Source organism: Pipistrellus kuhlii, unplaced genomic scaffold, assembly GCF_014108245.1.
Source record: "Pipistrellus kuhlii isolate mPipKuh1 unplaced genomic scaffold, mPipKuh1.p scaffold_m20_p_19, whole genome shotgun sequence".
NCBI classification, from domain to species: Eukaryota; Metazoa; Chordata; class Mammalia; order Chiroptera; family Vespertilionidae; genus Pipistrellus; species Pipistrellus kuhlii.
Genome location: NW_023425504.1, coordinates 18,324,252 through 18,346,453, shown reverse-complemented (window position 1 = coordinate 18,346,453; position 22,202 = coordinate 18,324,252). Strand labels below are relative to the sequence as shown.

Here is a 22,202-nt window from a genome sequence, read left to right as displayed (position 1 = left end):
GTGGGAAGGGATTAGGGTTAATTTACAATTTACCCCTTAAAAAAAGCTTAAACAAGAAATAAATAACATTTTTAAAGCTGAGTTCAAGAAGAATATTGTCAGTGTTAGAGCTGAAGTGGCTAGGTTTGTTGTGAGAAACAACAAATCTGTCTGTAGCCTTGAATTCAACAGACTTAGATGGGTTTTAAGCTTTGTTCCTCATTAGCTGTGTGACCTGGGGCAAGTTATTGAGCCAATGACAATATCCAAATTTCTATATAAGAGGCCCTTCAGGGTGGCATTCTAGGTGGAACTTATTTGAAGAATGTGTTTGCATAGCAAACACACAGTTTCTCTCAGACTTGTTTGATTGTAGTGAGTTTGGAATAGATTAATGAAAATAATTGGATAGCCTAAAGCCCATTGTGGCACCTCTTGGCAATGTCACTGGGCTTATCCTCTCTCACCCTCAGTTCTCTCATCTATAAAATGGGCATTTGTTATTTTGTTCAACAAATATTTATTGAGCGCCTGAGTACAAGACACTGCTCTAAGTGCTAAGGATTAAACACTGAATAAAGATACCTGCAGCTCCTACCTCACAGGGTTGCTGTGAGGTTTAAATGAGATGATGTTTGTAATATCACCTTAGCAACAAGAAACCCTTATGCAAATATAAGACATAAAGAAATCCAACTATCTCTTGCTTCTGGTCATGACAAAACCAAGGTGTCTCTGAGTAAGAAAGGAGAATACTATGACAGGCAAAGCATTCTTGCCACAAACATCTCCCTTTCACAGGCCTTAATTTATATAGACCTGAGACTTCTAACCACACTAAAGAAGTTGAGAATTGTCCCATCCCTCCAGGCCTGGCCCTTCCCCCTATTCTCCTACCCAGCCCACCACACTAAGTACCTTGTGTTCTTCCAATGCCATGAAACATTAGGAAAGGCAAAAAAGAGAGGAAAGAAAGAGAAGGCGAGTTTAGGAGCTCTCTTGAGCAGTTGCATTGCCAGCTTCCTTTATTCCAGTGCCTTGCCTTCCAAGGATCACCTGTCCATATCCCAGTATTGGGGAAGCTCAGTGAGGTAATATTTGGTTCTTAACATCAAGGAGGACACAGGAAGCACACCGGGGGTCTATAAGCACTCAATTCAGGTAAACAGAGGCCTAAAGCCACCTTTTTAAATTTTCTAACAGCTAGCGATGCCACCTAAACTTTTATTGAAGGCAAACGTTTCAAAGGCATCTGAATAACTCAGAAGAAAACATACATTATGGTTTTTATTTTTTTGTCATCTATGCTTTTTTTCTCTCTTTATTGATTAAAGTATTACTTATGTGCATATTAGGGTTTTCAGTGATATTCTCTTAATTAAAGGCATAGTCCAGAGAAAAAATTTACTAAATCTATACTAATAAAAGGGTGATATGCTAATTAGACCAGACGTTCTTCCTAACAAAGCTGGGGGTGTGGCTGGCCAGCAAATGGCCTTCAGCCCCTTGCCCAGGCTGGCCTCGCCCCCCAGTGGAGACTCACACCCTGATAGGAAGCATGGCCGGCCTTCAAACTTCCCTGGGCCACTCGCCCAGGCCAGCCCCGCCCCCCACCTTGATCGGGGGCGTGGCAGGCCTGCAAACCGCCCTTGGTCCCTCACCAGACCAGCCCCATCTCAGCAGGGACCCCCACACCCCATTCCGATTGAAGGCGGGGATGGCCTGCAAACCCCATGGCCCCTGCTCTGGTGGCCCGGCCTCCCAGTGGGAACCTCCCCCACCTCAATCCAGGGCTCCCTTCAGGGCAGGCCAGCTTGCCCCCACCCATGCACCAGGCCTCTATCTTATATAATAAAAGGTAATATGCAAATTGATCCTAAAGGTAAAACAACCAGAATGACCGCTGGACCAGTTACTATGAGGCACACTGACCACCTCTTGGTCCCTTTCCCCAGCTGGCAGGCTCTGATCACCTGATGGCCACCTGCTGCAGGGGCTGAGCCAGTGAGAGGGCAGGAACAGCCAACCTCTCAGTCCCTTCCCCCGGCCATCAGGCACCAATCACCCAATGGCAAACAGGGAACCGGGGTTGGGTGGCAGTTGGCAATGGACAGTTGGGGAAGATGGCAGATCACAGGCCAGGCCTAGGAACCATACTCACACACAATTTTCATGCACTGGGCCTCTATTTGTTAAATAATAAATAATCCACAATAAAATAAGAGAAGGCAAAAAAGGAGTGAGAGGAAAGCATTTTTATTTGAAACTCTTGCCATTGCCCCCTTTCTTATTGTCCTGTTCACAGGACTGGCCTACTCCAGCCCCTAAAAGGCAACCTTTACAATAATATCAGTGAACACCTTCATGAGAACCAAGCCTACTGATGGCAAAAAAATGGGTACAGGATAGACCTCAGAGGGAGGAAGATAGTGAAATCAGGGGAGAGGGAGAGAGACTGAGAACCCAAAATTATATCTAGTCTTTCTTTGACATGTTTGTACAAAGCTAGTCTTGTACATATAGTGATAGAAATGGACACATAGGCATAAAGACAACAGTAGCCAAAAAGTAAGTAAATACATGAAGCTAGACATGAGGAACAATGGAGTGTAAAGTACATAAAACCATCTTACCCTGACCTTTCCTTCATTCTATCCTCTCAAAACTCAGAACACATTGTATATATTTGGGGCAGAGAGATATCATAAACACCAATACTCTCTTCTCAAATTATGTAATACTTGTCTGCAAGCTGACACTAAAGTAATACCATTAATACCATTAGCAGATTATGCCTTTGTTGATAGTTACGCTTCCAATTTATTGATCTGTTTTGTTATCTACATATCTCTTATCTACATATCTATGATCTGTTTTGTTATCTACATATCTGCACTATGAACATATCTAAACATGTCTGTGAAGCTTGTCAAGTGAAAAATTACACTCATGTTCAGATCATATGAAGGGATGGCTTCATTGTCCTTTGTTCTAATGTCACTATACTGTGCACATTGTGGTTAATTCTGGGGGCCAACCTTTAGGAGGGACTTTGAAAATTTATATATATATATATATATATATATATATATATATATATATATACACATACACACACACACACACACACACACACACACACACACACACACACTAATGGCCCAGTGCATAAAATTTGTGCATAGAAGGGAAGGATGTCCCTCAGCCCAGCCTGTACCCTTTCTAATCTGGGAGGGAAGGACTAGAATTTGTGTCATACAAGTAACATATGAAGGCTCTTAAAATGTTTCGTTTACAAAAGATGATAAATTGGTGACATAGTGGTGGTACTCTTCATTCTATACATCATGTGGAAAAGATAGCATATTTATTCGGTATCATTTCAAAGGGTAGAATTAGGACCAGTATGTAGAACTACAATTTTAGCATGAATTTATTCCACAGATGCATAGTGAGTTTCCTACATACATGGTATTAAGTTAAGCCCTAGGAATGAGGAGCTCAGAGTCCACTGGAGTTGATAATTACAAAACAATATTATCAGTGCTACCTACAATAGGAAAATGGAAGCACAAGTGGGAGGACTGACCAATTCAAGCAAAAGGCAGAAGTAATATTGGAAATGAGAGACACTCTCATGAAGGATGCCAGACCAACAAAAAGAACTTTCTACCAACTTGAACTGTCCCACCATGGAGTAAGCTACCTCCTGAGCTTCTTCTGGGAGAGGGAGTGTCTCATTTCTAGAGACATTTGTGCAGAGAAGCCATTGCTGCATTGAGTAAAAGGTTGAACCAGATGTTTTTTAAAGTCTCATCTTTCCCTAAAAATCTATTATTCTACTAAGGTCAATTGGATGTTCCATTGATCAAGTAGATATTCTAATTTAACTCTTAGAGAAACAATATTTCATACATCAGATCTTCCCAATAGCAGTGTTCTGGTTAATAGGGATTTTAATATATGTATCTCGACTGAAGTACAAGACATAAATTTAAAAGGAAATTTTGCCATCCTAAGTATTTTTCCTCCACCAACAAGATTTTTTTTAATCAAAGTCAAATGATTATGATTTTTGTTGATAGTAGATCATAAGCATTCACCAGGGATATGTCTGGAGATTCAAGTGAGTGAATAATACTTGAGCATATGATTTTCTCCATAAAATAAAGTAATGATTCTATAAATATTGACTGAAGTAAATTATAGTGCTATTAAATTCTACCACTAAAATAAATTATACTTTCTGTACTATAAAATATGTGATATTTTTCAGCACTTCTTGTATGCTAGGCACTGTTCTGAGATGCATGTATTAACTTGTGTAATTTCCCCCAATAAACCTTTGAAGTAGGTACTTTAAAAAAGTTATCCCATTTTATGGATGAGGAAATTGAGACAGATAGGGACTATATAACTTATGCTTCTATCAAATAAGATTCAAACCCAAGCAGTTTGATTTTGCACTCTCAAACACTGGCCTATAGAGTTACCTTGTACTGAACTGGGTCTACAGAGGAATACTTATATGCACAGTGATGAGCAGTGACCAACACCACTGCAGAAAGATACAAGGTATAATTGGTAGGCTAAATGCACTCAATAATCACTTGGTTCCACACACCAGCTTCACTTGGGCCTAATTCAAGTTTTTACTTCAACAGAAGGCAAATTTCTACTTATTATTTACCTTAATCATTTATTACAAATAGTTGGAACAGTGACTGTTGAATCCATAAATGCTAAAGCTCTACTTTACTGTTCTGCTCCTCCTCCACTCATGTAATTCTCCTTAGGGATTTTATTTGCTAATTTCTAGCAGTTCTAAGAGAAAGTCTTGTGGCTTCTCTGCATAACCATTGTTTATTCATTCTTAGGTACAAAATGGTGTTCCATGAAGTGAAATAAATGAATTGTGGCAGGTTGTAGAAAAATGAACTTATTACACATCCTGCCCATAATTTTTTTAATTTCTCCCAGATGATTAAGATTCAATCCCTTTTATTGCCTTTAGTATTTCAGCCAAATAAGACAGACTGCAAAAAAATGCAAAAAGAAAGAAATAAATGCTAGAGATTGTTGTCTTCTTTTTGGTCTGAATGTTATACTGTCACTTACATACTAATTAGGAAGATAAATGTCTCAGCTTAATTTTTCTCAATTATGACCCATTTCTTTTCCCTCCTTTTAACTGCTTTCAGAATTCAGTCATCAACCAGGGCCCAATCATTTCTACCACCAACCAACTTTGCATTTACTGTATTCATTAATATATGCTGCATGTACATCAAACATGTTTAAAGTGCACACTTTAAGCACAGCCATTTATTCTCCTAGAAATGCATCATTAGCTAAAAGAGTAAATCTTTTAACCTGTATCAGCAATCAAAGAGCTCAAGTAAATGTTGAAGTAAATGAGTCCAAATTATAGTGCACTCAGATCAGAATTCATAAACCTATTTGCCCTTGGCTTCAATTTATCTTTGGAAGCAATGGTCTGTTCGTAAATAGTGTAAGAGACAAATTGTTCTAACACCCTCCCCTTGTCACTCAGGTTTAATTAAGCCAAAAGGAAGAACACAAAATATCTGTTTCTATGGCCCAAAGACACATCTACACCACAGTGTCATCTATTGTATAATGCAAAAAGAAAAAAACAAAGAAACTGACTTTAAGAGTCCTTCAATAGGGAATTGGGTAAATAAATATGGTGTATCTATTAATTGAAATGTTATGCAGCAATTACAAATGAGATAAGTTTGTTTTAATAATTTTATTTTTCAATTGCAGTTAGCATACAATATTATATTAGTTTCAGTTGTATAACCTAGTGATTAGACATTATATAACTTACTAAGTTATCCCAATAAATCTTATACCTATCTGACACCACACATAGTTATTAGAATATTATTGACTATATCCCCTAAATTTATTCTCATAAAATTTAAATATATGCAAGGAAATTATAAAGACCAGCCCTAGCCAGTTTGGCTCAATGGATAGAACATTTGTCTGCAGTCCAAAAGGTCCCAGGTTTGATTCTGGTCAAGGGCATGCACCTTTTTTTTTAAGGACATGCACCTTGGTTGCAACCTACCTCCCAGCCCAGGCCCCAGTCAGACGCATGCAAGAGGCAACCAATCCATGTATTCCTCCCACATCAATGTTTCTCTCTGTCTTTCCCTCTCTCTTCCACTTTCCCTTTAAAAAAAGAGAACAATGGGAAAATATCCTTGGGTGAGGATTAACCAAAAAAGAAAAGAAATGATCAAGACCAAATTCAGTATAGTGAATACTTTTGACCTGGAAGAAAAAGTATGCAATTAGAGAGGGGTACATAGGCAGACTTCAACTAACCCATAATGTTTTTAATTTTTAAGTTTTGTGGCAGGTACACAAGTGTTCTTAACATAATTTTTAATATATTTCTGTTCATCTAAATTATTTACTATTTTTAAAGGCTTTTTTTTTCTTTTTTCTTTTTTTAAATCTATTTTATTTTTTACAGAGAGGAAGAGAGAGGGATAGTGAGTTAGAAACATCGATGAGAGAGAATCATCGATCAGCTGCCTCTTGCACACCCCCTACTGGGAATGTGCCCACAACCAAGGTACATGCCCTTTACCAGAATCGAACCTGGGACTTTTCAGTCCACAGGCCAATGCTCTATCCATTGAACCAACCAGTCTTGGCTATTTACTATTTTTTTAATTCTTTGAACAACTGACTAGAAAATTCCTGCTGAAATAAAATAAAGTAATTGAAAATATTTTTCATTATGATGCTTAGAAATTGTTTTCTAGGTCAGATGAGAATAATGTAATATAAAATGGGCATAAATGTTAATGGATGAGGTTTTGACCTTATAAGGCCTTAATTATTAGGGGGGAAATTATTGGTGTGGACATCAAAAGAGGATAATTCAGGGGGAAAGGATTATAAAACATATATCCTGATTGGGTTAGCTCAGAATTTGGCCCAATTATCTTTACAATAACTTTAACTATAAAATTCTACAGTACTATAAAACTAGTACTGATAGCCATTTTTCACCAACCTTCTGATATCTTTGACCAACAATCCAATTGTCACCCTGATCAGACCAAAGCTTAAGTTATTAAGGAAATATATCTTGAGTACCTACCATTTAGGCACTGTGCTGGCTGCCAAGAAGGCTACAAAAATTAATTGGGCATGGACTTTGTCCTCAAGAACACCCACGTAATGTGGGGAAGACAGACACATAACCAACTCACCTTAAAGTAATATAATCAGCTCTATAGCAAAAGTATGAGCAAACTGCTTTTGGCAGGTAGGTAGCCGAGAAAGAATGTCTGTGGGGCAAAGGAGCGTCAGAAAAGGTTTCACAGAAGACATGATGTTTATTATAGATCTTGTAGGGTGAATAGAGATAATTCAGGCAAAAGCAAAAGCATAACCAAAGGCATAAGATGTGAAAGTGTGTAGCACATTTCAGTGAATAGTGAATAGTAGTCCAGTATGACTGGATCATAAAAGAATGTATCCAAGATCATAAAGACTCATACATAAGAAATGGATTTTGTCCTGTAGGTACTATCAGAATTTTAAACAAGGAAGTAGCTTCTCAGATTTACATTTGGAAAGATCACTGGATAAATTAGGAGATGAAAACAGTAGATCAGTTAGGAGGCAATGTAGTCCAGACCAAAAACTGATGGGAGCCTACCCCAGGACAATGGTAATGAGAATGAAAAGAATACAAAAGGACAGATTCTACAAGCATTTCTATGTTAGAATGAACATGGCATAACAAATAAAAAGCACCTAGCTTGGGTGTTAGGTGCTTTACTGATAGAATTTAGGAGAGCCAAGCTATACAAGGAAGATAATATATTTGGTTTAAAATGTTTAATCTTAAAGTATCTATGAGACAATCAGATGAAAATGTCCATCAGAGAGAGTTTTCCACTTTCTCCCTAAAACATATATTGATATCAATCTCTTCCCTCCACCTCCATTTCTCCCAGCCTAGTCCATGCCACAAACTCCCCTGAACTATGAAAAGAGTCACCTAACCAACCTTCTTGTTTCCACTCTTGCCCACCTTAGTTGGTTCTTTATATAACAGCTAGAGTAATCCTTTAAAATTTTAATTCAGCTCTTATCCCATCCCACCTCAAATCCTCCAATAGTTTCTTATCACATGTAGAATAAATCCAAACTTTTTACCATGACCTACAGAGCCCTACTAGATCTGACCTCTGATTATTCCCCTAAGCTCATTTCCTACCAAACTCTCTTGTTCATTTGGCTTAAGCCATATTGGCTTTTTTTTTTCTGTTCCTCATGTTCCAGTCTCAGTAAACCATTTCAGTGACTCAGTGAAGGCCTCAGTGAGGATTTGATTGCCATAAACACAATGCATAGTTTCCATGGTGATAGCTCCAGGAATTCCAGCCCTATGAAATTATTTCAGCTGGTCTAAGCAGGTTTCAAAAAAGATGCAATGTAGCTTGCCAAAGTCCAGGGGAAAAAGCAACTAAATAAACAATCAAATAAGCTGAAGCAGGATCAAGGAAACCCCATAAAAAGACAACTGAAGGTTGAGGACAACCAAGATGGCAGCATAGATAAACACCTGAACTTGCTGCCATGCACAACCACATTAAAACTACAACTAAAAGATAAGATGAATATCATCCAGAACCATGGGAAGGCTGGCTCAGTGGAAATTCTACAACTAGAAGAAAAGAGAAAAGTGCACTGAGTCCTGTAGGAGGTGAGGAGGTGTGGAAGTGTGGAGGTACAGAGGCTCACACGCAAAAGGGGATGACAGCTGGGTACAATGTCTTTTTCAATCAGGAGAGGTATACAAGCTCCCAACTGCTCTGAACTCTAGTTCTGGGTGAGACTCTGGGGAACCAGACTCATACAGAGAGAAACTGGACTGTCTGGCATCAGGCTGGAACTCAAGGGCAGCTTTCTCTCAGAGGTGCTTACAGCGATCATTTTTCCTGCATGGTGCCATGGACACAGAGACCTGGGGGCCTCTACAGGGCAGGGCTGACTGGTAGCCATTGCTATTTGCTCTGCCCTGGTGATTCCCTGAGACCCTGCCCCACCCAATTTACAACCCCACCCAAGCTGTGCACAGAGGCTTTGGCATATGAATGGCCTGGCCTTTATCCACCTAAAAACCTGTCAAACTGCAGCTAGGTCAGAGAGCCTGAGAACCAACAAAAGAAGGCCCAAGGTTGCACAGCAGCTTTACAGCTGGACGTCATATGGGCATCTCCAAACCCCAAACAAAGAGGAGAAATCTGCAAATCTCTCTGTAGCTCCTTCTGGGTGGGCTCAGGCAGTGGCTGACTTTGCACCTCCTTGGAGATCCAAGAGCCAGTGTACCTAGTGGTCAGAGTGAGACCATCCAGATTATAATTCTTCACATCCATAAGAGACACACTCAAGGGGCAGACTCAGTGAGTGCCAAAGCCCCACTGAACCTAGTCCAGCCCCTTAAGGGTGTCTCCAGCACAGAAGTTCTCCCATTGTAGACAAAACTGATCCTCACAGCCAATTGGCCTGAAGATCAATTCCTCCCAGTGATACCAACAGCAATAAAGGCTTAATTACAACAAAACTATGCACACAGCTCACAAAGGGGGGCACCAAGAGAGTCCACCTCAGGTAATTGGTGAGGCTGAGCCACTGGGCCCTATAGGACACCTACCACACAAAGACACTCTATCAACACAGGAAAGCAGGCAAAATACAAAGACAAAGAAACAGGTCACAAATGAAAGAACTGGAGGAAAGCAAATTACTGAATATAGAGTTCAAAACCACAGTTATAAGTTTACTCAAGAATCTTCTAGAACCCTCTGAGAAATATAATGAGACCCTCAAGGATATGAAAAGGGACCAATTAGAAATTAAGCATACACTGACTGAAATAAAGAATAATATACAGAGATCCAACAGCAGACTAGAGGAACACAAGAATCAAGTCAAAGATTTAAAATACAAAGAAGCAAAAAATACCCAAACAGAAAAACAAAAGGAAAAAAGAATCCAAAAGTATGAAGATAGTGTAAGGAGCCTCTGGGACTTCAAGCATATCAACATCCAAATTACAGGGGTGCCAGAAGAAGAGAGAGAGCAAGATACTGAAAGCCTATTTGAAGAAATAATGACAGAAAACTTCCCCTGCCTGGTGAAAGAAATGGACTTACAAGTCCAGGAAGCACAGAGAACCCCAAACAAAAGGAATCCAAAAAGGACCACACCAAGACACATCATAAATTAAATTGCCAAAGGCAAAAGACAAAGAGAGAATATTAAAAGCAGCAAGAGAAAAGTTAATTACCCATAAGGGAGTACCCATATGACTGTCAGCTGATTTCTCAACAGAAACTATGCAGGCCAGAGGGGAGTGGCAAGAAATATTCAAAGCGATAAATAGTAAGAACCTACAACCAAGATTACTCTACCCAGCAAAGCTATCATTTAGAATTGAAGGTCAGATAAAGAGCTTCACAGATAAGAAAAAGCTAAAGGAGTTCATTACCTCCAAAACAGTATTATATGAAAGTTGAAGGGTATTCTCTAAGAAGAGGAAGAAGAAGAAAAAGGTAAAGATAAAAGTTATGAACAACAAAGTGACAGTAAATACATATCTATAAACAAGTGAATCTAAAAGTCAAGTGAATAAAATTGGTGAATATAATAGAATCAGGAGCATAGAAAGGGAGTGGACTGACAATTCTTGGGGAGAAGGGGATGTGGTGATGCAAGTAGAAACTGAACAAAAATCATATACCTATGGACAAGGACAGTGTGTGTGGGGGGGGGGGCGTATAAGGGCAGGGGGAGGGGTGGTAACCAGGTAGAGGGGAGCTATAGGGGGGGAACGAGGAGCAACTGTAATAATCTTAACAATAAAGATTTTTTTAAAAAAAGAGTGTAATAAAAAATTTAAAATCATATTGTATATATAAAATCATATTGTATATGTAAAAACCTACTGAAAATATAGCATATGTTTATAATTTCTTTCATGTTATCTTACCTCTGACCAAATATGACTTTAGACTCTTTCTCTGGGGTTTTCACTCCCAACTACCTAAATCTCAACCGACTTGGAAGTCATGGAGTCATTGAGACCATGCTTCCTTTATATTCTCCAGAATATCTAGCATAGAACTATATGCATTTAACACATGTTTAAGGACTACCTAAATAGAGATGAAATTTAATAAAATTAAATTCAAATTTAAATTAATTTCAAAAGGGTAAGATGAGGAAAACTTGACTTGATAGAAAATATTAACATTTTTAGTTTGGCCTCAACCTGAGTTGATGGAGGGACTATATTCACTGTGTTATATTCTCATACCTCCAGTAGAGTACTTTAAAGTTGTGAAAGAATAGATGAAAGATTAAATATGTTAATGCAAACTCAGGCAGCACTGATAGAAAATAATGCTCTAGTGGCAAAACATCAGTTTTCTTTTTTATCTTATATTTCTGGAATGTCATGTTTATTTCTAGAAACTCTAATTTAAGAGACCTTGCTACTAGAATGGGCCTATGGAAGAAAGACCAAACTTGTGAGAGTTTTGGAAATAGTAGTAGATGTAGGTAGAGCTAGCCTGATCAAGAGATGAGAAGGGGGCATAATAACAGCCTTGCAATATTTGAAGAACCATCTGTAGAAGAAGGAACAGAACCGCTTTGTATAGCTCTAGCAGGTAGTGTTAAAGGGTGGGAGTTATAGAGAACCAAATGTCAGTTCAGAATAAGGAAGTGCTTTCTTATAATAATTAATATCCTGTGCTGGAGTGGGCTGACTAAATGGTTGTACACTGCCTTTCAATGGCCTTTTTTTTTTCAGGCAGGTAAATGGTAATCACAGCATAATATTGTCAGGGAGATTTCTGCATTAAGATGAAGACTGAACTAAGAAAGCGCTTTTCAAACTAGATTGCAACCCATTTGTAGAGCCATGAAATCAATTTAGTGGGTCCTGACCAGCATTTTTAAGTGAATTAAATGGATAGAATAGAAAATATCATAAAGCATCACACAAAACAAGGATGAGTGTGGTTTGAGAAATCTATTTTGGAACCATGTTTATATATACATATCTACTGGGTTGCTTTGCTTATTATGGATTATAATAAAAATGTTTGAATACATTTTTTTTCAAATGCACTGGGGCCTTTTCCAGTTTTAATAAATAGTAGCTCTAAGAAGTTTTATCTCTGTTGCAGAGGTCCAAAATTGCTGTTTATGAGAAAATGTGGTCTTACATGAAATCAGCAGAGCCATCTGTATTTACCAAAACAACAGCAGACGGCGTGGCCCGAGTGCGGAAGTCCAAGGGAAAGTTCGCCTTCCTGTTGGAGTCAACCATGAATGAGTACATTGAGCAGAGAAAACCATGTGACACGATGAAAGTTGGTGGAAATCTGGATTCCAAAGGCTATGGTGTGGCAACCCCTAAAGGCTCAGCATTAAGGTGGGTGGAATAATATAACAATATCCGTGTTGTTATAGTATTCCACCTACCCTGATGCATTTTGTTGTCATTTTCTTTCTTGTGGATTTTGAGGTAACTTTTAAAAGTTTAAAATCTACAATATTCCATGGAGTTAAATAAGACGGTAAATTATGGTTTCATCTATTTAATGCATCCATTTTTTTTAATGTTCTCTCTCTGTGTTGTCCTCTCTGACTGTTTGTTGCTGTTTTAATTTTACAGTTCAACGGCTTTTTCAATTTAAATGGTAAAAGCCAAGTTATGGTGCCATATGTGACGAATGTTAATTGCATGGATGTGGTGTTCTTGTTACTTTTTTTCTCAAAGACAATTTCCCCATCCCGCACACTTCAGTTTTGAGCAAATGTTATCCTCCATGCCACCTTCCAATATTTAACCCTGTATTTGCTGTACAGACATTTTTATAGCTCCACGTTCTGTGAAATTTAGCCAATTTGTCCTCTTGTGCTCCTTTTTATACGTTAACGATTTCCTAAGCATTTGTGCATTTTCTTACAAGTTATGTTTTATCGTTTCAAGAAATGCTGTTAACCTGGCAGTATTAAAACTGAATGAGCAAGGCCTCTTGGACAAATTGAAAAACAAATGGTGGTACGACAAAGGAGAGTGCGGCAGCGGGGGCGGTGACTCCAAGGTCAGCCTCAATGTCACCACAACCGGGTACCCTTAGTGACGAGTAATCGGCAAGACTGTTATCTTATTATTGAGGAGAGAGCACAAGACTCACACATAAAATGAAATGACCAGGTTATTCCCCTGCCTGGCAGCTTTGGGAATCAGAAAGATTTCATGGCGCTGCCTGCATTTTTGATCTAACTTGGGTCCCTTCTTTAACTCCCAGACAGAGGCTCCCTATCCACACCTCTTCCTTCCCCTCATACACCAGACTGGTTGCCTTGTGAAGACTATGGTGTTGGTTTTACTGCCTTATGCTTTCAATAGCCCAAGGCTTTCCTTAAAACTGTCCCCCACCTGCCTCAGCTGAGTGGTGGGAGAAATCAAATCCATCTACTAAAAAGTCAGGTTACACTCTCTTTTTTCCCCCTAAGGCATGATGTTGCTCATAGATGTTGGTTGGTTGATTAGAGTTGGCTTCTTCAATTATGTGTTTGAGTGATGAGATGTTGTTTTCTATATGTGATGGCCTATTTAAGCTGGCCCCACTTAACTTGAAAGCCAAAAACAAGCTTGGTTTCAAGTTAAATGGGATCTTTATTCAATAGGCCACCTCATATATAGACTTTGCAAAGACATTTTGTATATTTAAACAAGTGTGTCGCCTGTGTACGCTTTGTGTATGAATTCCTGATTTGGCTTTCTTAGGCATGTTCTTGGTTCAGGTAGGTCACATTGTTATCCAGGCTACCATTATGAAAAAAACACATCTTACTTGGCATTCCTTTGACTCCTTAATGCTCTTCAGGGCTAGTAAGAATGAATAGTCAGTCTCCCTCCAAACAACAAGAAATGGAAGCAAGCTCAGAAGTCAAGTTACCAAATGATGGAAGGGCAGATTGGGTAAGTACAGGAGAGGATCTGAAAACAGAATTCTCCATGGCCCAAAGGGAATGACAATTATATTGAAACATGTAAGATCAACTGTTGTACAACCAAGAATTCATGGGCATCTTAAGGTGAAGAACAGTGTTTCCCAACCACAGATCATCAAACAGGCAAGATAAAACTTTTCTCCTTCAAAGACAATGGTTACACCTCTGTTCTACTTTCCCTCTCCATTCTTCAGCATCCTGAGAGAAAAGTTAGTTTACCAGTCTGCAGAATAATATGGTTTTAGAAACACTACCGTGTTTCCCTGAAAATAAGACATCCTCCGAAAATAAGACCTAGCGCATGGAAAGATAAGACATCCCCTGAAAATAAGACCTAGCGCAACTTTGGGAGAAAAAATTAATATAAGACACTGTCTTATTTTCGGGGAAACAGGGTAATACAGAGTATATTCAAAGAAATAAATTTGAGAATAACTTTCTTCAGCACATAATCTTACCAAGTATTGTGAGGTCTTTTATTGTAAAACCTTGATTAACCAGAACTCACCTAACCAGAACCCCAATTAACTGAATTGAGAACCCCCCCCCAAGTAATCCACAATGATGAGAAAGCAGCAATAGTACTAAAAGAGAAGACTGAAAGGAATTGATTTTTTAATCACTTGCCAAGTGATTAAATCACATGTGGTTAGGTCACATTCAACTCTGTCTCCTATATCTTCTCTCCATCTGGATTTATCCTCAAATATTAGAGGCTTCTTCCCAGAGGGGGGAAAAAAGTGGATACAAACATTTTGAGGGGAAAATATTATTAACCAAGAATGAAACAAAATGAGCACTGAACATTCCATTCATTCCTTATGGATTCCAATTAATCAAGGTTTTACTATGTGTCAAAAAACAGTAACTTCCTTTCCCACCTATGTGAACTAATGACATTGGTAGTTTAGCCAAGCTTTTGACCCATTTGAGTTTTGGAATGGCTAACCTGATGCCTAGAGTATTTAGCACCTTCTTCCTGGTCTTCTTCTCATGTTAATAGCAGGCCACAGAGAACCCAATTATATCATTGAAATTAGTTGTGGAATGAAAATTGAGCTGGATTGGATACATTACTCTGAGGAATTCATCTCAGCATGGTTAAAAGGAGCTATGGACTGTTTCAAGATGACTCTAAAACATCCACATGATGCCAACTGCCCAGAAGTTTTCAAATAACCAAATGTTTGATGTTACATAAAAAAAATCTACACACATTTGGCTGAATTTTTACTTTTTACCCAGATGTTTTGGTATCATGAAGACCCATGAAACTTTAGACCAGCTATTTACTAATTACAACCAACAATCAACTTTCTTTTCTCAGCTGATACTGTTGCAAAGTTATCAAGTAACTTGATCGCCAACCCATAATTTCCAGACTATATTATTTTTATATGCAAATAGAAAAATATTTCAGTAGATCTTAAATGTTTTCAACTTCTTTGATGAGAGTGCTACCTGCCAGGTATCCTTCAAATCACTTTTTTCAGTCATTGTTCCAGCAAATCTTTCAAAATAAGTCAACCGTTTTCTCAACTATGGATAATAGTATGATCAGTGCTGCATATCCAATGATTGCTTATTCCGATTCTGGATTACCAAGGAGCTTGCCGTTATCTTCTTCCTTCTTGCTATGGTACCTGCTGTTTTCTGAAAGTGATTGAGAGAAGGGGCAAGAGATGAACTTGACTCTCTTTTACCACTACTTAGTGGTAATGCCAAAAACAAATCAATGGATAAGAAAGTAGAAAAGGCAGTGAAACCTCATTAATTTGGAGCCCTCTAATTTGTAATCTGTGATAAACTGAACAGGGGCCAGTCTATAATCTAACTTTATATTATCAGGGATGCAGCCAAGAGGTTTGTTAAGCAAATGAAGAGTTGGGACTAGATCGTCTGTTGAATTTTTCTTTAAGAGAACAAACCTTTTTCAAATGTTGGAAGCATCTATTAGATATAATCATATTCATTACAAATATATCTGCTAAAGTAGTGCTCACAAAGACCTCCACAAAGCAATGTTTTATAGTGAGTTAAAATTACAAAATAGACTTAAAGTAGTAAAATTGCCATTCTTCAAACAGATTTTGTAATTCATGACTTTTTAATTCAGACAACCCCTCCCTTCTGTTAGTCCAAATCAGTGAGGTTTAAATGTATTAGTAAAATGGCTTGAGAATTATAGTTCTTTATTGTACCCCATCCCCAGTTAACATGACAATTGACTGCTGAATATGCCATCATCTAATAGAGAAAGTGAGACCCAGAAATTATGGTGACTTTGAGAAGGTCACACAGCTAATGCTGTTACAAATCTCTTCAGACTTTCAGGGTCACCTCCTGTGATAATATTGCAGATGGCAATTTATCACATCTAACCATCCAATGAGCAATGTCAATCTGATTACATGTGACATATTTCCATAAAAATCAGGTTCATTCTTAACTACCTTGGTTACAATGCAAATGGCATATTTAAGCCATTATAGACCTCCGTACTGATTACTAAAAATGACAGCAATCACAAAGCCTGACATTTACGAGTGCTTTTACTTGTTCAAAAAACACTTCCATACCTATTATCTCTGAAACCAGGAGAGGGGGGGAAACCTACACTACTGATCTCTTTGTCTGTCTCCTGAAAACTTTAAGTAATGATAAATGGACAATTATATTAAATTGTTGTATTTTTCCCCCTGGCATACAACATTACACATCCTAAGCCTATTCTCAAAAAGTCAGAATTCTATAGAAGGAACCAACAACTATTCATGCTGCTTTAAATATGCACATGCTTAAACTAATGAAATAGATATTTATTTTATTTTACTGTAATTTAATTTATGAATAGAAGGAATTAATTCAAAGTCGGTCACTAAATTAGCCTATGAACCAGACCTACAGACTAGAACTAAAATACTTCTTAATCTTAACCATTTTTCTGAACTTGAGCTAATAGAGCCCAAACAAATCAGAATTGATCCTTCTTTGATGGACTTTAAATGCAAGACAAGGATCATGGAAATTAGAGCTGTGGTTTGGGTGATTTTAATCTGCAAATCAACCTTTTGTGTTAGTGCTTTATTACAATGTGTGTGCAAATGTGGTAATTAAGAGCCAGTAGGTTGCCCTACCAGGTTTGGCTCAGTGGATAGAGTATTGGCCTTGGACTAAAGGGTCCTAGATTTGAATTCTTGTCAAGGGCACATGTCCAGGTTGTGGGCTCAATCCCCAGTAGGGTGTGCAGGAGGCAACCAATCAATGATTTTCTCTCATTGATGTTTCTATCTCCTTCTCCGTTCCCCACTAAAATCAATAAAAATATATTTTTTAAAAGAGCCAGTAGGTTATTTCAGTGATAATAGTTCACTGGGGGGTTTGTGACACAGCCAATGAAAGTCTATCACTGAAAATCACAGCAGATTGGGGATTTAGCTGCTGAATTACCTCATAAACATAACTGCCCTTCCTCTATAGTTGCCATCTCAAACTTTCGAATTCTTCTGAAAGAAGCACCGCCATATTTCATTCTCTTAATTTTGGATAAGTGCACCAGATTAGCTTTCTTGTGTAGTCCTACCTTACCAGAGGGAGTCAGGTCAGTGAAACAAGCTATTTGTGACTGGGGTGACAAGGCATTATAAACCTTACTCCACCTTACCCTAGAAATACCCTGGCTTTAGTTTTATCCAGGGATTTAAATAGACACCCAGTGTCCATATTTTCTAAGCTGAAAATCATCACACTTTATGTGCTTTAGGGGACATCGGAACAGAATGTTTAAGTGGGGCCATTCTAAACTGCTTGACTTCAATGAGAGTTGTACCACAGTGCCTTAACTTGCAAGTATAGGTAAGTAAGGGATGAGGATGGAATATGCAGTTAAGCTTTCACTAATTAACTATAAATCATTTGATGATCATTATGATTTGTAGAATATTGATAGAGAAATGCAGTTTTATTATCTTCAAATATATAGAGACTAGATTATACTAGCCAATGTAATGCTAAGAAAGAACTTAAGGAACTTGTTTTAATAAATTCAAAACATGACCTACAATTGAAATCAGTTGTTTCCTTTTGCACTGGTGCTTTTAAAGTACCTAAAACAGTTTGTTCTCTTAAGAAATTCCAACATGATTCTCCTTCTTATCAGTAGCAATCTTTTTTTTTTTTTAATCCCATACATTTGCTTAGCGAGTCTTCTACTCAAAGATAGGGAAAAGTTATACTTTTAAGACAGTCCATTTCCAAATGCCTCCGGCTTCCTATTCAGTGGTACATAGATGACTGAAGTGATACTGTGTTACCCATATGCATAAATGAGATCTTCAGTTTTGTGTGTATTTCTTCTTCTTCCATGTATGTACTCAATTCTCCTCTCCTATTGCCACCATCCCTTAACCACTTCTCTTCCACACCCAGAAGTCTTTGACATTTTGGGGCCTTGAATAATCGATGTGAATCTACATCTGCCTCTTACCTGCAACAAGATGGACCTTTTATTGGCAGGAGCCATCCCCAAAGGTAGACATTTTGGATACCCAGGTTTAAGATGGATCCCAATGACTCTGTACTGACACTGTTATGTGTGTAGACAAGAATCATTACAGATTGATGGCATTTCCTTCTTGGAAGAAGTTCCTTCTTGAAAGAAGTTCCCGTGAACCACTGAGACTGGTTTGGGATCGAAGAGTAGGGTGAGTATACTATGCTCTTCGTTGATTTGCATGTCTCTGTGGTGATGCTGCCTCCTGGAAGTATGAAGAACCTGACAATTTTCTTTTCTGATAGTGATTTGCTCCTTGAACTTACTCAGGTCTTTCTCCCAAAAACAAATCCTCACTTTCTCTCAAGTGGCTGCTTCAAGCAAGGGACATCTTTGCCTTAAGAACTGAACCAGTCCACTGACTGCCAAAATCATTGAATTTGCAAGATGGTGTTAAAGAATTCTACCACCGGAAAAATATTATAATCCAAAAAGAAAACATTTTTGTTCAATTAACCTATTCTAGTGATGTTTTAATTTTTAAATTGACTGTGTGGTCTTAACATGATTTCTATAATTAAGACATGATTATTTGCCTTTGGTGTTATCCTGATAACTTGAATGTGTTTCTTATTGAAAAATAATGACCAAGTGTCCAACGCCAGAGCTACAGAAAGAGCAGCAGAAGTAAAAAGCCTGAAGGTAAGAATGCTGATATATAATTTCCAAAAGGAAAAACATGGTTGCAGTGGCACAGTGAAATGGTGTATGTCTATGCCTTTTCTGCCCTTTTAAGAATAAATAAATCAGTTTCCTTTCATTTGGAGAGGATGTTATAGAAGCACACTCTCTGAAAGGTAGGACAGCCCACGGAAAAGAAACATGAAAGATTTTAAACAAATAAATGCATTCAATGAGGGTGGGGACTGAGGTTGGTGGAGCAGGGTGGGGCAGATTTTTTACTGAGAACAATTGAAATACATTCTCTTTTGACTTTCTAGAGAGCGGTATAGCATTTGGCCCTTGGCACATGAGGAAAATCCCTATTGGTCAGAAGTGGCAAAAGTGTGGTCCAAGTCTAGATTCATCTTAAAGCTTAATTTCATCTGGCCTTGAAGCAGATGTTTCTCAAAATATAGACATAAGGCTATCATGCTTTACACTTTTAAAAAAATAGAGAGAGAGAGAGAGAGAGAGAGAGAGAGAGAGAGAGAGAGAGAGAGAGAGAGACTCTGCTGGTTTGTTCTGTCTAGCTTCACTACTAAAAATGCAGAAAATTAATGCTAGAATGCCCACTAGAAAAGGGTACTATGTGCCCCAGCATGGCAACCAACTTTCAGATCTGATATTAGACTCCACTTGTTTCTATCTATTTGGATACAAGCTGAACTGATTGTTCTTCTATGGGTCATGGTCAAGGGAAGACTATTGAGGAAAAAGAGAATGTTGTCACCCATCATATTAAACTCTCAATAAAAATTTGGCTAGAGTCAGGGGAATGAATTAGGTGTTTATGCCTCTCTTTCTCAGGGTCATTGGGATACCTAAGTAAAACACACTTATAATAAAACCCAACCAAATTTTATAGTTTTAATTTTAATGAAATTTAAAACCAAATTATCAAGAGAATCATATCAATTATGAACTTGGGAAAGTACCTGCAGTCACATTTTAACCAAAACTGCCTTCTCCAAGAGCTTAGCATTTTCCCTGAGTTCCTTCTCTCTGTCAGGAACAAATTGAATAACAAGTCCTCTCAGACAAATTGGGTTATGTCCACAACCAATAATTGTTTTTGGATTCCTGTTCTAGAGGGAAAGGTTGGACAAAGGCCCAGTTTGGCAGAAATCCATCAGTGAAATTCACAACTTGTAGAATCAAAGGGTCTATCACTTTGAGTTTGAGAGGTTATCATTTGGAAATGCACTGATTTTACCCACACATCTACAAGTGGCTTTGGGACTGCTACTCTAGCATAGATGCTCATCAATAGGTTTCAATCACCAGCATTCTTAAGCCCTTAGTAAAATGATTCACAGCTTTCAACTCCTAATGTTACATGCATGCATTATTGAATTTGCTCTTTGCACTTATATTAAATTATGATCTCATTAGCAAGGAGTTAAATAGGTTTGAGCTACATTTGTGAACTACATAGATATAAATACTCTCTCAGAGGGAGCCTCTAGCAGCTAAGCACTGCATAGCTCTGCAAATCATTGTAGCTGCCTGTTAAATGAGGGTCATCTAGGTGGCCAGAGTCCAGTAATGCCAACAGTCATATGAACATGCGCTCTAGTTATAAAGAAAGCTTGGGCTTTCTCCAAGGGTAAAAGGTTGAAATAACTTAAACCCCCATTCTCTTAGAATCATGCACCCAAAAACCCCTGTGCAAATAAATGAGTAGAAATATTTTAAAAGGGCTCCAGACACTACTATAGTCTAGGGCCTATTTTGAAATGCCACAGCCTCCAACAGCTACTATATGGAGAGGTAAATTCTTTCACTACACATAACCCAAGATAACCTAGAGAAAAGAATATAAAAGACCTTAGAGTAAATTTTCTCATCCAGCAAAGATTCTTCTCTTGCTTGGCCTTCAATAGTCTTCAATTTAATAAATCAAGATCTACCTGGGCAGAGATGTGTGCAGCTAGACCTCAAGTAACATCATTTTATTCAACATTGTTTCACTATAACAATGAGATGTCATACAAACTTAACTCTTGTTTGTATCAATTAGCCTTTGGTAATATTGATTTTGTCATATATCAGTTCACTTGAAGTCATAGAACCTATCAATAACATTTTAAGTGAGGTCTTACTAAACATGCCTACGATTTTCTGAGTGATTCTAGGAGTTCTCCAGAAAAGGCTAGAAAAGCAAGTGAGCTATTAGGAAAAGTGACTTGTCACCATTAAAACCTGAAATGTCTTCAGTTGAGAGAGAGAGAGAGGCGGGGGTGGGGGGGTGGGGGGGAGCTGTCCTCCCTCCGCTAGGCCAAAGATATTCTCATAAATTGTTCAAAAATAAATCACTACTATACGTACCAAGAAGCAAATGTTAGTAATCAAGGATGAGGTTTAGATGAGGCATAGGGTTAGGGGCAGGGCTTCCAGCTTAGGTTGTGATAAGTTTCTATATTCATTATCCAGATATTGTGTTCTTAGAGCAGGTTTCTAATTAACTATGCAAATATACCATCCTTGCACATATATTTCTTTTACTTCTCTCTGACCTCCTTGTCTTTCCCCATAATCTACATATTTACACATATATGTATCCTTCCTAAGGATTTTATTGAAGATCTTCTGGCAATATTCATTAAACAGACATTTGCTCTTTAGGTGTCCTTACTCAGAAGTGAAGTCATTCAGAGCAGAATATATCCCATAGTCTCTTGGGTGAATTAATCATATTACACCCTGGGTTCCTATATTTTTCAGGCCTAGAGCCATATTTATAGTACAAATTCTTATCTCAGCCCTTCCAGGATCACCATTTAGAAAAATCAATTTGGTTGTTAATTCACAATGCTATTTTTTTCTTCTTTACCACTATCTGGGAACTCAGCACTGTCACACCACTCTCACCACATTTCATAGTTCATAAGAAAGAATCCAACATGGTTCC

The 22,202-nt window shown here is 38.1% G+C and overlaps 1 protein-coding gene across 6 annotated transcripts in view; it reads left to right on the top strand.

Annotated features, from left to right (window-relative positions):
• GRIA3 (glutamate ionotropic receptor AMPA type subunit 3) overlaps positions 1-22,202 on the top strand; it is a 327,676-nt gene that overhangs the window by 287,046 nt on the left and 18,428 nt on the right. For 4 of the 6 annotated variants that reach the window (XR_004988881.2, XM_045583555.1, XM_036443404.2 and 1 more), the window contains exon 13: positions 12,237-12,484. Coding sequence is in view for 4 of the 6 variants with exons in the window: in XM_045583555.1 (XP_045439511.1) it covers positions 12,237-12,484 (248 nt within the window). In the remaining 2 variants the exon portion in view is untranslated. Of the gene's footprint in view, positions 1-12,236; positions 12,485-13,045; positions 13,161-22,202 lie in introns of all 6 variants that reach the window. The other 2 variants (XR_004988882.2, XM_036443405.2) reach the window with 1 other exon arrangement.